General features: G+C 62.9%; 3 protein-coding genes across 3 annotated transcripts; 2 read left to right on the forward strand and 1 right to left on the reverse strand.

Annotated features, from left to right (window-relative positions):
- Positions 1–2,928: 2,928 nt before the first annotated feature.
- EMIHUDRAFT_434503 (hypothetical protein) lies at positions 2,929–3,708 on the reverse strand. Its single transcript, XM_005782407.1, has one exon. The coding sequence runs from the start codon at positions 3,658–3,660 to the stop codon at positions 3,061–3,063; it is 600 nt and encodes a 199-aa protein (XP_005782464.1). The 5' UTR covers positions 3,661–3,708; the 3' UTR covers positions 2,929–3,060.
- Positions 3,709–6,740: 3,032 nt separating this feature from the next.
- On the forward strand, positions 6,741–7,763 carry EMIHUDRAFT_63840 (hypothetical protein; the record flags this gene model as incomplete). Its single annotated transcript, XM_005782408.1, has 1 exon — positions 6,741–7,763. The coding sequence occupies one exon, from the start codon at positions 6,741–6,743 to the stop codon at positions 7,761–7,763; it is 1,023 nt and encodes a 340-aa protein (XP_005782465.1).
- Positions 7,764–10,601: 2,838 nt separating this feature from the next.
- Positions 10,602–12,173, forward strand: EMIHUDRAFT_421136 (hypothetical protein). Its single transcript, XM_005782409.1, has 5 exons — positions 10,602–11,202; positions 11,278–11,364; positions 11,438–11,730; positions 11,805–11,894; positions 11,965–12,173. The coding sequence occupies exons 1-5, from the start codon at positions 10,626–10,628 to the stop codon at positions 12,019–12,021; spliced, it is 1,104 nt and encodes a 367-aa protein (XP_005782466.1). The 5' UTR covers positions 10,602–10,625; the 3' UTR covers positions 12,022–12,173.
- Positions 12,174–13,498: the final 1,325 nt, after the last annotated feature.

Consider the following 13,498-nt stretch of genomic DNA (forward strand, 5'->3'; position numbering starts at 1 on the left):
CTGCGGGTGGCGGGCGAGCTGCTGGCTGGCCGGCGGCGCGTCTCGACTCAAATTATGGGCCGCCTCTCGGGCGTGCGGCCAGGGGCCCGTGTGGCGCGAGGAGAGGGCGGCGCGCTCGGCGCGCTGGCGGCGGTGAAGCCTCTCAGAGTGGGCGCTGGCTGGCCGAGGGCGTCGGGCGGGTGTGGGGCGGCACTCGGGCCGCCGGACGGGCCGTGGTGGCCCGTGTGGCGTTCGTGAGGGACTGTTTGGGCGCCCCGGCAGCCTCCCCGCCTGCGTGACCAGGGCCGGTTTGGCAGCGGTTTGGGCTGTGTGTGGGCTGGTCGCGGTAGGGGATATAGTGCTTGTTTATGGTCCCACTCACCACTCCCGGCCAACGGGGCCTCGCGGGGCGTCCTCGTTTGCAGTAAAAGGCCTCTGCCATCGCTCAGAGTCCCAAACCATGTGATCCTCCGCGCCGCCGCGCCCGAGTAGTTTCTGCCAGATGCGACGTCGTCGGGGAGGGCGTCGTCGCGGGCGCCAACGTCGTCATGCGAGCCCCTACGGCTGTCCAAGGGCACGTCTGGGTGACCAGGGGCGGGGGTCGAGCCGTGAGTGCTCCGCCGGGGCGAGCTTCTGGGTCCATGGGACCGCTGCCGGACCCATCCGAGAGCCTCTCCGGACACGTTCGCTCGACGGCCTAGTTGGCGGCCGATGTTCGACGACTAAAGCTCCGGACGCCGCGGCCAAAGGTCCGCCCACGGCCCCAGGGCTCGTGGTGGGTGTGGGGTGTGCCTCACGAGGCGGAGAGGCCGCGTGAACTCCCGTAGAAGCTCGCGAAGTGCGGATTTGGAGCGCCGCGCCGGACCTCCGCCGGGGCCCGCCGGGACGCCGTATGGGCCTCGGGGTGCCCGATAAGCTTAGAGGTGCGGTTTTTTTTGCTTGTGTCTATCGGTTCATGTCATGGACCGGCCCTGGGAAGCCTTTGACCGCGCGCGGAGGGTGTTACGGGGCCGTGATGATTTAGCGGGAGGGAAATCGGCCGATTTGCCCAGTGTGGTGGACCCACTGTCTGGCTTCGATGAGACGATGCAGCGACGGTGTGACGGTGTGTCGCGGCGGGTCTCTAGCGGCGCGGCCCGCGGAGCCGCAGCGGCTGACTGACAGGCCAGAGGGCCCCGGCCGCGGCCCACACTCAAAGTGACGGCTCCAGATGTCTTTGGGTGTAGCTCTCGTGGGGGCATTTAGTGTTGGGCCTGTGTGGTCAGGGGACCCCCCACGGGTCTTCTGTGTGGCTTTGGAAGACTCCCCTAAAATCTACTCTCAGGCCCTAACATCTAGGCTGGGGGACAGTCTGGCCGTGAGGCCGCCGAGCCTGACTGTTCTTCTATCCAGGTACTTAGGGGACCCCTAGGGTTCTGAGGGCCGGATTTTTTTAAGACCTTTTAAGAAACGAGGAGGTTTAGGGGCTGAAATTGCCATTTAAGAGATTGCAGGCACGGGGGGTCCCTCTTTTAAGACCGTTTAAGAAAATCGGCCTCGCCGGCATGCGTCGCTGGGTTCCGCGCCGTTTTCTCCAATACTGCTGTTATTAGGCACAAACCCGCCTCTGAAGACACATCTGTAAGTCTGGTGCACTGGCAGCAGCCATACTCGCATAGGGGACGCGTGCTAGCTGACTGTAGCCAGCTTCCCCTCTGGGGGGGCGCGGGGGCCCCCGGAGGCACCGTGCGCCGCGCAGCAGTACGGAAATGGGGCTCCGGCTCCGTTAGTCTCCGTTAGCACCAACTTCCCGATTAAGTACGGTTAAGTAGAGGGCAGATTTGGAGAGAACTCGAGGAGTACATACAGATAGACCCTCCAACCATCAGAAAACTCCGACCTGATTGGTCGTACTGACCGCCGACAGATCACTCCAGACAGCAGACAGGCCGACGTCTGCACACGGCCGGCCGGGCGAGAGGCTTGACACGATCCGACCCTGCGAGACCCTGACGCTGCTGCTCTAGCTATCAGACATGCACTGCTGACTGCTGCCACAATGTGCGACCGGTGCTGGCCCACTTGGCGGCCTTCCCGGTCAGTGGTGAGGCGCAGTTCAGAGCTGTCGATGGCGCGATGCCGCACTGGTCCCACATTGGTAACACGAGACCACCACGTTTGCCGGTCCAAGAGAGAGGCACTGGTGCTGTCCTGAGAAGGTGCGTGGTCCCTCTTGACTGCCCTGCGCGCGAGGCTGTGTAGGCATAGCCTCGAGAGTGCCAGCAGCCAATCCGAGGCGACGCGCATTGCGCCAGAAGCGTGCACACGTTGGAAGGACACCTTCCGACTGGCCGTACGATCAGGTCGTCACTGAATGCTTGATACTAAGGCCGCGAGCTATGCAGGTGATCAATTGTGCAGCATGGCACGGTCAGCAGCGCCGACAGGCTGTCGCAAGGCGTGATAGCATGGCCGCAAGTACGCCGAATTCCCATGAAAAAGTGAAAAATCGCGCAAAAAAACCGAAAAAATCGGCGCCTGCGGCGGGCCATGGGACCCCATCGCCCCCCCGCATGGATACCCTCTAGGGCCCCCGCGCCCCCCCAGAGAGCTTCCCGGCCTCCGGCGTCTACCGGGAGCCTCCCGGACCATCGACCTCGGGAGCTCTCCCGCACCGTTTAAGCGTTTAAGACCGTTTAAGGAATTGGCGGCCCAGCAGCTCTTAAAACTTGCCATGGCAAGTTTTAAGCCGTTTAAGCCGCAGGCGCCCCAGGGCCCACCCTTTTAAGCCTAGGGGTCCCCTAAGTCCAGGTACGGCTCTACAGCCCGAAGCAGCCGCACATTGCTCGGTAACCCACCCGGGGGGGGGTCAGCTGTGAGCTTAGAAGTGCATGGGGGGACCGAGCGATGTGCGGCCGCTCCATGGAGATTCACAGGCGCGCGAGCGAGCGCGGGGGCGAAACCATGTTTCTTCCGTCCACAATTGTGTGCGTACATGGGCGCAACAGCTCTACTGCACAGCACTCCTTTCTCCGCTCTCGCGCACCCGCCCCAAGACCCCGTCCTACGGGGTCTATCTACGCCGCCCCGCCACATGAACCTCTACGCCTCGCGGCAGAGCCGGACGGTGCCGACGCGGTCGGCGAAGAGCTCCGTGAACCACATCGAGGTTTCGCTGTCCGACTGCTCGCAAGGCGGGCCGGCGACGATACGGTGGAGAGTGGTCGCCGTCGTAGGGAGCTCAAACTGCTGGACGGGGATGCCAGACATCTTGCCCGCCTTGTCGCGCGTCGTTCCCTCCATCCTCCTCGCAACCTGGTCACAAGCCTGCTGAAGGATCAGGCTGTCGATCTTGACAATGTAGTCGGGGTCCGCCGCCTCCTTGTCGACCATGCTGTACGCCGCGAGCTTCATGTTGCCGTGGTAGCTCTGGGTCCACAGGTTGCCCTCCTTGTCGAAGGCGAGGCCCGCCAGCTTCATCTCGGCGCTCATCATCGGAACCGCGTACTCCAGCACCGCGTCGTGCAGTTTGTCGGGACCCTCAAAGACGCCCTGCTCCGCGGCCAGTGACGCCACCGCCTCGGAGTGAATCGCCACCGCTGCGTCCCCTGTCGGCTGCGTCCCCTGTCGGCTCACGATGCGCTCGACCATTGCCGTGTCGACCCGCGCGACGCTGTGTCCGGCCTCGTTGCTGAACCACATGGCCTCGCCGCACGGCGAGCGCTTGATGGCGATGGGGCGACGGCCACCTACATGCAAGAGCCCTCTCGTCTCGAGTGGTCAGCAACTGGTCAGCAGCCGGGCAGTTAATTTCAATCACCGGCCGGATCACGCGTGATTGGCACCTCGGTGACGAGAGGGCTTTCACCCTGGGTGACCCGGAAGATCTTGTTACTGTCCAGGCAGGTTCCCCAGATGTTGCGGTCGCACCCCAGCTCCACGTAGATGGGCACAGCTCCGAGGGTAGGAAGCTCGAAGTGCTCGACGGCGCCGTCGCTGAGGCGGAGACGGCCCACCGTGTTGGTGAGCTTGCCCGTGAACCAGATGTGAGCGGTTGGACCGTCTGTGTGCTTGTCCTCGTCGAAGCAGAAGCCGTGCGGGTGCGTGGCGATGGGGCGCGGGAAGGCTTGCAGGTTGACGCCGAACTTCTGCTTGAAATCGTCGTAGCCGATGGACCTGTACAAGCAGCCGTCGCTGCCCGGCAACTCGGGCTTGCGACAAAGCTCGCGAGCGTCCATCTGGCAAATCAGGCCGGAAAACTCGAGCCCCACCCACAGCCGTCCCTCCTTGTCGAACCGCACAGTATGCGGCCTTGGGCAAGCGACACCCTCGAGATCGAACCGGAAGATGTCCTGCTTTGTGGGGTCGGCACACTTGACCCTTGCCAACTGTCCGCAGCTCATGCCCGAGACCCACATGTGGCAACCGTCAGGGTCCGCCGTGATCTCATGCGTGCTGGTGTGCTGGGTCATTTTAGTCTCAGGGTTCCAGCGCATCTTGTAATCGCTCGCGACGATCATCTGGCCTCCGACGCAGGTCCGGATCTCGGCCTCGCAGTCGGGTACGGGATCGGTCATGTCAGCATCGAGCTGCTCGGTCATCACGCCAATTGGTGACGGTGGCGCCGAGCGAGCATTCGGCGAAGCCGTCGCCTTCTGGAAGAAGTGGATCGGGTTCGGGATCCCGTACTTCTTGTGCATGGTCGCGGTTGGCACGGTTACAGCGAGGCCTGTGTCTTGTGCCATGGTCGGACGCGACAGGACGTTGGTCAGGTCCTGGAAGGATGGAGGGGGCAGGGGGCGCGCGAATTGTAGCGATCAACCACGGGTCGTTTTTTTGTGTATGGCTCTTCCACCTAATTCCCGTGTAGGAGGAACATTTTTCGTTTCGGCGAGGCTTTTGCTACATGCACTCGACCGCCCCCGCCGCAAGCGAGCTCGTTGACAATCTGCTCCGCGATTGCCGTGTATTTATGTAACGAGACACACACACTCACACACACACACACACAAGAATCTCTCTCTCTCTCTCTCTCTCACACACACACACAAGAAGGAAAATCTCACACACACACACACACACACACACACACACACACACACACACACACACACACACACACACACACACACACACACACACACACACACACACACACACACACACACACACACACACACACACACACACACACACACACACACACACACACACACACACACACACACATCTCTCTCTCTCTCACACACACACACACGCACGCACGCACGAGGAGGAGGAGGACCCGCACTGACAAGCGAGCAAGAGGCAGGCGCACTCTCCATCCATATTTTTTCCGTCCGGCTGCTGGTTGGTGAGCCTGGTGTCCTTCCTGCCCGCCTGTGTTTGTTGTTAGTGCCAGCCAGTGCGCGCCAGTCCCGTGCCCAGTGTCGTGCGAGAGAGTCTTGTTGTACGTACTGTTAGCTTACTGGGAGAAGAGATCTCTGAAGTTGTAAAATTCTCCGGCATCGAGCGCGTGAACGGACAACATCAAAAGTTGAGTTGAACGATCAGCGCCAAAATCCGCTGGTCAAATTCTCTCGAGGCCACAAGCTCCCGGACGCAAACACATGCAGAATCGCTCCTGCCTCGCGTGGAGCGGCCTGGCGAGGCCGGTGTCACCCATTCGCTGCGGCTGCATCTGGTTCGTGCACATAGGCAAGACGGGAGGCACGACTGTGGAGAGGCATATGGAGCAGGCCGCGAAGGCAAACGGCTGGGCGTACGAGCGGATGTTTGGGCGGCCTGTCAGCCTTTGGAATACGTCGCTTGGGTGGCGGAGGGTTGTCGCAGAGATGAGAAAGCCGAGGCCGAGCATCGCGTTTGTCTCTCAGCATCACGGCGCGCCCGGGCTGGGCGGCAGCGACGACATGCTTCGCAGCACAATCCTGCCAATGCGAAGAGCGCTAGAGGCAAAGGGCTGCAGGCTGGTCCTGGCCACTGTGCTGCGCGAGCCCGTGGAGCGAACCATCTCGAGCCTCTTCTTCAACAACATTGGCCGCCGCCAGCTCCCTTCGTGGGCCGCAAGCGAGGGCTCTAACTACCAGACAAAATACCTGGTTGGAGGATGGCGGCTCGCGACCGCGCAGTCACGCAAGAGGCCGTCCCGTGTTCCGCTGGCGTCTGCGAGCGCGATGCTTTCTCACTTTGATCTGGTGGGGCGAACAGAGGCGATGAGTGCAGTCCTGCAGGCCATGGACCGGATAACTGGCGTCGAGGGGGGCCATGGTGCCGCCACGCCGCAGCTGAACCGAGGCAGGACACGGAGGTACTCTCTCACTCCGTCTGAGGTGCGGTTGCTCCACAATCACACCTGGGCGGATGCGAGCCTGTATTATCGTTTCTGTCAGTGTGGGGCGCATGGGCATGCGTGTAAAGGAATGTTCGACATCGAGAGAGATTTTTAGCAATACCAAACAACTCTAACACTCACACGTCATTTGGGGCCTGGAGCCCTGTTCACGCGCGCGCGAGACGTGCAGACAGGGTTGCCAGGTGAGAGCGAATCTTTCTTTGTAGCGAGTCGGCTTCCAAAATTCTTTCTTATTTTGCACGACACTGGGCACGTGCGAGGGAGCTTTTGTAAAATTCTTTCTTTGCACAGTGTTGTAGAGCGAGCTCTCGTAAAATTCTGTTCCGAGAAGGCGGTTAGCTCTCCCTTCCGCTCGGATCACGATCCGCTGTGATCAAGAGGAAGTCAGCCACCTTCTCCGCGCGTCCGCCGAGGAGGGTACATGCACTCGATGCCGTCGGGCGGCGTGCTCGAGTGCGAGCCGAGTACTAAATGGTTCCCGATCTTCGTGTCCAAGCTTTCTGGCGCGACCGGCAAGGTGGTGGCCGTGACTGGCTGCACGTCTGGCACGGGATTTGTGTGCGCTCTGACGTGCGCTCGCAAGGGCGCCCACGTGGTCATGCTGAACCGGAGCTCGAGCCGAGCAAGTAAGGCCGAACGCCAGATCAGGGATCTGGTGCCTGACTCGACGGTGGAGACGATCGAGTGTGATCTCGCGAGCTTTACCAGTACTCGCAAGGCGGCAGACACCCTCATTCAGAAATTCGGCGCCCAAGGCGTTGACGTGCTGTGCTGCAACGCTGGCGTGGGCTCGTCCTCTGATCTTGCGACCGAGGACGGCTACGGAATTCAGATGCAAACGAATCACCTGTCCCACTTTCTGCTGACGACGAAGTGCTTCCCCCTGCTCGAGATGGCAGCCAAGCAGCGTGGCGAGGCTCGCATCGTCAACCACTCGTCGCTCGCACGCGACTTCCCTCGAACACTGAGCGAGAAGCACCTGGGCCCAAATGGCGGCCAGCTCGGCGGCAACGGCAACTACCTCATCTTTGGACCCAGCTGGAGGCGGTACTACATGACTAAGCTCGCAAATTCTGTGGCGACCCAGGCAATCCACGAGCGGCTCAAGGCACGCCGCTCAGCCGTCAAGGCCGTCTGCGCCGCACCTGGTCTCGCTTACACCGGCATGGCTGAAAAGTTCGCCTCATCTGGATTGATCGACAGCCTTTTCTTCCAGCTTACCAAGTGTTTGTTGCAATCGGCCGAGGAGGCCACCATGCCGCTGCTACAGTGTTGCCTCGGCGAAGTTTCGTCGGGCGCGTGCATAGAGCCGTCTTCCGGTCCCTTAGGTCCCGTAATCCGCCTGTGGGGTCCGGCGGTGGAGGTGAAGCTGTCCGCCAAAGTGAAGGACCCCGCCTCTTGCCAGATGCTGTGGGAGTTGAGTGAGAAGGCGTGTGGGGAGTGGAAGCTGTGAGCCTCAGTGCGTGATTTGACATCCCCCGGTGGCTGTATACGTGAGTGAGTATCGGATAGACCACATCTAATCAAATCTAGAGCCGATCGTTGCGCGCCCCCACAGCTTTAAGCATTTCACGAAAGAAAGAAAACAGACAGTGGAAAAGCTAAATAAATGAATAGAGCAAGCATCTCTGGGAGAGATGGGTGACTCACGAACACAGTGGCACAGCGCACACCCAAGGAGAAAGCTCCGTGTTTTTCTTTCTTTGACGGCCGAGCCAGTTCCGAGAATTGCTCTCCCGCTGCAAGCACTGCTCAGGTCATGGCGCCCTCGGTGCGGATCGTGCAGGCTGGCGTTCCGTCGGTGGTTGGCACATTCGCAGCCAAGAGCCCGACCGCAGAGATTCCAAAAGGCTTCGCCGCCGTCTGTGAGAGTATGCGATGGCCGACAGCGGAGAGCTGGCGATCGCTGGCCGATCAGCAGAAAACTTGGTTCCTGCACGAGAACGGCGCCTACATCTATCGCAACACCCGCGACGGGCAGTGGTGGATAGACGAGCCGTCCGGGGGCGGCGTCTACGTCGCGAAGAGCGACTCAGATCTGCCGCCGACTGAGGGCGCGGTTCACGCCTCAAAATGTAAAAAATGTTCGAGATCTCACACCTGTTTAGTCAAAGACTAGAGAGTAGAGAGAGAGAGAGAGATTTGTAAACCAACACAAGAAATCGCGAGACTCTCACAGACTACACAGACAGTGATTCTTGACATCAGAGGCAGAAAGAAAGAAAACAGCAAAGCAGGAATCAGGTCCCCACCCCCTGCACGTCCCCGATCCTCTTCAGAAAGAACAAGACAGAAAACGAGGGATGGGAGGAGACAGGTGAGGGAGCAGTCAGGGGAAAAGAATTCTTAAAATACAAGCCTCTCTAACAGCACACTGGGTTCCAACTTTTTCTGGGGTATTGTCTGGTAGGCTCGGCGGCCCAAAGGGGGGGGGGCATGGTCCTGACCGCCCAAGGCTAGCCCTACCATACCCCAAGGTCTTCCCAGAGGCGGGGGGGTCTCTGGGCCGGCGCGGGGCCCCCCGGAGGCACCGTGCGCCGCGCCGCAGTGCGGAAACGGGGCCCCGGCTCCACTAGTCTCCACTAGCACCAACTTCCCGATTAAGTACGGTTAAGTAGAGGGCAGATTTGGAAAGATCTCGAGGAGTACATACAGATAGACCCTCCAACCATCAGAAATCTCCGACCTGATCGGTCGTACTGACCGCCGACAGATCACTCCAGACAGCAGACAGGCCGACGTCTGCACGCGGCCGGCCGGGCGAGAGGCTTGACACGATCCGACCCTGCGACCCTGACGCTGCTGCTCTAGCTATCAGCCATGCACTGCTGACTGCTGCCACAATGTGCGACCTGTGCTGGCCCACTTGGCGGCCTTCCCGGTCAGTGGTGAGGCGCAGTTCAGAGCTGTCGATGGCGCGATGCCGCACTGGTCCCACATTGGTGACACGATACCACCACGTTTGCCGGTCCAAGAGAGAGGCACCGGCGCTGTCCTGAGAAGGTGCGTGGTCCCTCTTGACTGCCCATGCGCGCGAGGCTGTGTAGGCATAGCCTCGAGAGTGCCAGCAGCCAATCCGAGGTGACGCGCATTGCGCCAGAAGCGTGCACACGATGGAAGGACACCTTCCTACTGGCCGTACGATCAGGTCGTCACTGAATGCTTGATACTAAGGCCGCGAGCTATGCAGGTGATCAATTGTGCATCATGGCACGGTCAGCTGCGCCGACAGGCTGTCGCAAGGCGTGATAGCATGGCCGCAAGTACGCCGAATTCCCATGAAAACAAGTAAAAAACTCCAAAAAAGAAAAACAATCCAAAAAAATCGGCGCCTGCGGCGGGCCATGGGACCCCATCTCCCCCCCGCATGGACACCCTCTGGGGCCCCCGCGCCGGCCCAGAGGGGGGGGTATGGTCTCGAGGTGGGTTGGCGGACCATACCATACATTGTACCCGGAAAAAGATGGAACCCTGGCAGAAGACATAGGAATCCTACCGGTGTACTAGTAGTATAATAGTAGAGGATTATAAAAATCGGGCGGTTGCGAGCTAGTACACTCGGCCGCTTGGTTTTGCTATGCCGGGCAAGAAGGGATGGCAGTTGTGGCACCATTTCAGAGGTTGGTTGGTAGTTGTAGCTGACCATAGGTTGGTGTGCCACGCATCGATGCAGCCGGAGCAGCCGTTAATCGCGCCGACGTTGATGGGGAGAGGCGGAGACACGGCGCTGGGAATGGAGCAGCGGTCGCCGGAGCAGCGGCCGCCGTATGCTGCCTCGCCGAGAGCAGCGGTACAGGTGGTGATGCTGCAGCCCCTACTGGTGGCGGCGAGCGTGCCTTTGTACGCCGGACCCATTCAGTGGATGGGGCAGTTGGCAGACCCGATCAGCGGTTTCGTTGGAGGAAGCACTCTTCCTTTGTCTCGTGCAGTCGGCATTGGTCGGCCCGATGGCGGTGGCCGTGGTGGTGGAGTCGGGCCGGTGCGAGCGAGGAAGACAAAGCGGATGGACCGCCGGCTGACGCACTGGCAGTGCAGCTACTGCCGACGCGAGACGCCCAATGATTCACGATCAACGAAGTGCGGTCACTGTGGTGAAGCAAAGGCGCAGTTGCGGGATGCCGACGCCAATGGACGGGAGGCGGCGCGGCGTGCTCAACGTGCCAAGGAGTACCAGGGCAGGTCGCTGAACGCACTGGGCGTTGGGACGGCCTCCGTGCCGCGAGCGGCGCAGGCAGTGTTCGAGCGGACGCGCGCAGAGGGCGTTGGTGCGGTGGGAGACAGAGCAGCTTGAGCAGTACACTGGCGCGGCTTCTTCATGTCGGATGCTATTCACGATCAGCGAGCGACCAGCCTGGCCGCGCTGCAGGAGGCGCAGGAGCTCGCCAAAGCCTCCAGCTCTGCTCTCTCGGTGCTGCGGTGGAGCGCCAGCAAGGTCGCCGCCTGCAGTCTCAGGCGCTCGCGGTTGCTGGAGGACAAAGACACTGGCCCCAGCCTGCTTTCTGGTCGATCTGGTCGACATCAGGACCCAGCCTCGGCGGACCACTACTCGGCGGAGTGCCAGGCGCTGCAGCCGCTGAGGCGTATTCAGCGGCAGCTGTCTCTCCTCGAGCCCTCCATACCCGGCCCGATGCGCTGGCTAATTCACGTGATGGTGAACAGCCGTCACGACAGCCAGCAGCTGCTGCGCGGCATGCTGATCGCGCTGGCGCCGTTCGACTTCTCCGTCTTCCACTTCGACGCTCGCTCGCCCGCCGACGAGACGGCGCTCCGCTATAGCCGGCAGCGCTGGTTCGCAGAGGCGCGGGTGGTGCACCGCGGCTTTGTCCGCGGGACCGGGTGTATCCTCGAGGCGCTCCAGACCACGGTCGGCTGGATGCTCGGCCAGCGCCGCGGCGTGCCCTCGCCGCAGCAGGAGGAGACTGCGCGGCGAGATGGTCAGTTCACAGGACGAGCTCACTGCGAGGTAGGTGTGTACTCGCACCTGTGGAAGCTCGACTCGGACCTGGACCTCTCCCTCCTCGACCTCGCCGCCTTCCGCGCCCTGGTTGCCCACCGCGCGCCTCCTCTCGCAGCCCGCTGACGCGCGTGCTGCAGCCTTGATCAATCACGCATCCGTCGTCACTCCAGGCGCGCCCTTCCTCTCGCAGCCCGCCGTCGTGCCTGTGCGGCGCGGCCGGCGCGGCTCTGACCGCACCTCACTCATGGCGGAGCTCGCACGGCGCGACAATGATTCGCGGCTCACGCGGCCGACTGCGCGGGTCGCGGGACGGGAGCGAGTCGCGTCGCAGCGCCTGCTGCCCAACGGCGACACGCCCGACCTGATCGAGATCATGTGCCCGCTCATCGACGCGGCGCTGCTGCCGGCTTGGCACGCCGCAATCACGCCGATGGAGACGCGAAACGACTTTGCGGCCGAGCAGGCGCGCGAGACCCTCCGCTCAACTGCACCCCTGCGCGAGTCCTCCGGAGCACGGCCCACGGTGCCTGGCTGCAGGCGCTCAACGGGCTCGCAAACGCCTTTGCCCAGGCGGCGGGCCGGTGGCCGCCGCCGCGCCCGCTGCAGCCGAGCGACGACCTGCGACCCGTGACTTTCCGGCCGGCGGGGCTGGTCTTCGACTACGTGCCGCTCATCCACCGAGACACGCGGCTAGTAGGCTGGGGCGCCGCCGCCCACAGGCGCGTCAACGGCACGCGCTGCCCCAGGCTGCTGACGGCTGCCGACGGAGGCCGGCGGGCGAGGTGGAGGGTGTGGGCACAGGAGGCGACGGCGAACGCGACGGCGCGCGTGGCGGAGCGGCCGTGGCGGTGGACGTACGTGTGATGTGTGCGGGTGCTCTAAGTTATAGAGAGACCGACGGAACGCGAACACACGCGATGCAACAGCATCAACGGAGCGCGAACGACAGCGCCGGGCCAAAGCACGTTACACGCTCGGCGCCGCTCCCACAGCCCCGTCGCACCTCCTCCCCCGCGTCCAAAACTACATCATCGAGCGCGCCTGTACCAGCTGTAGCTCTCGCAAAACGAGGCGGTGTGCATGCAAAAGGGCCCAGGGCGCCGCCCTCGGAAGCTTCGCGAGGGCTTCGCGAGCGTCGTTACCAAGCGTGGAAGGGCGGGGGGCCGCGTGGTGCTCCATTCCCCTCCTCCCGCGAATGTCGGCGTGTCACATCGGGCCATGGGAGTGCTCGTTGCCGTCGGTCGAGAAGAAGGAGTCGCCCCACGAGTGAGCGAGCCCGTCGCACTCCATGGGCGTGCCGTGCCCGTGGCTGGTCAAGCCGCTCCATGAGGGTGCGAGACCCGCCTGCAGGGGGGAGGGAGGCGAGGCGAAAGGAGGGAGCGGGGCAGACAGAGCGAGGTGAGAGGAGGAGGGAGGGGTGGGAGAGGGGGGGGGGGGGAGAGAGGCAGACCGGGGAGTAGACACACCTCCCCAAACGGCGCCGCAAGTGGGGCCGCCTCGGCAAAGGCGGGCGCAAACGCCGCCGCAAACGCCGGCGGCACGAGGCCGCCGCTGCTGCTCCCAGTCCCGGAAGAGGGGAGGGAGGAGGAGCTGGCGTCGGCGGGACCACCGCCGCCGCCGCCGCCGCCGCCGCCTCCGCCGCCGCCGCCGCCTCCGCCGCCGCCTCCGCCGCCTCCGCCGCCGCAGCTGCCGCCGCCGCCGCTGCCGCCGCCTCCTCCTCCTCCCCGTCCAGCCTTCCCGGCAACGGCTCCAGCGCCGCAGTCGCCTCCGGCAGAGGGTAGCGCCGGCACCTGCGTCGCAAGTCGCTTGCGGGACGGGTCGTCCGCGGTTACGTAGCCCGACGTGCCTACGTGCTGAAGACTCAAGAAATGGGCGGGAAGAAATGAGTTGTGCAGCGGAGTACGGTCGGATACGGCCGACTACGGGAGGGGTCGCTGGTTGGAAGACATGAATACGCATTCCGCTTCTAGCCCCGACGCGCCGTACCCTCCGGCGCGGGCGAACGCAACCAGCTCGGCGGCGGTGACGCCTGTGGACATGTCTCAGACATGTCTCGGACATGACCTGGACGCGTCCTCCAGCTCGGCGGCGGTGACGCCGGAGGAGGTGCAGTGGTGCGACATGGCGGAGGCGAGGACGGCGAGCGTTCGCTCCCACTCCTCCTCTGGACAGCCGCGGGAGTGGCTGCCGAGGGAGCCTCCGATCGACTCGCGCAGCGAGGAGAGCAGGCG

The sequence above is a fragment of the Emiliania huxleyi genome, assembly GCF_000372725.1.
Source record: "Emiliania huxleyi CCMP1516 chromosome Unknown EMIHUscaffold_19, whole genome shotgun sequence".
Taxonomy (NCBI): Eukaryota; Haptophyta; order Isochrysidales; family Noelaerhabdaceae; genus Emiliania; species Emiliania huxleyi.

Coding starts and splice junctions, on each gene's coding strand:
- EMIHUDRAFT_434503 (XM_005782407.1), bottom strand. CDS start 3,660: ATGTGGTTCAGCAACGAGGCCGGACACAGCGTCGCGCGGGTCGACACG.
- EMIHUDRAFT_421136 (XM_005782409.1), top strand. CDS start 10,626: ATGTCGGATGCTATTCACGATCAGCGAGCGACCAGCCTGGCCGCGCTG. Junction 11,365..11,437: donor CCGCGCCCTGGTTGCCCACC/GCGCGCCTCCTC, acceptor TCGTCACTCCAG/GCGCGCCCTTCCTCTCGCAG. Junction 11,731..11,804: donor ACGACTTTGCGGCCGAGCAG/GCGCGCGAGACC, acceptor GCCTGGCTGCAG/GCGCTCAACGGGCTCGCAAA.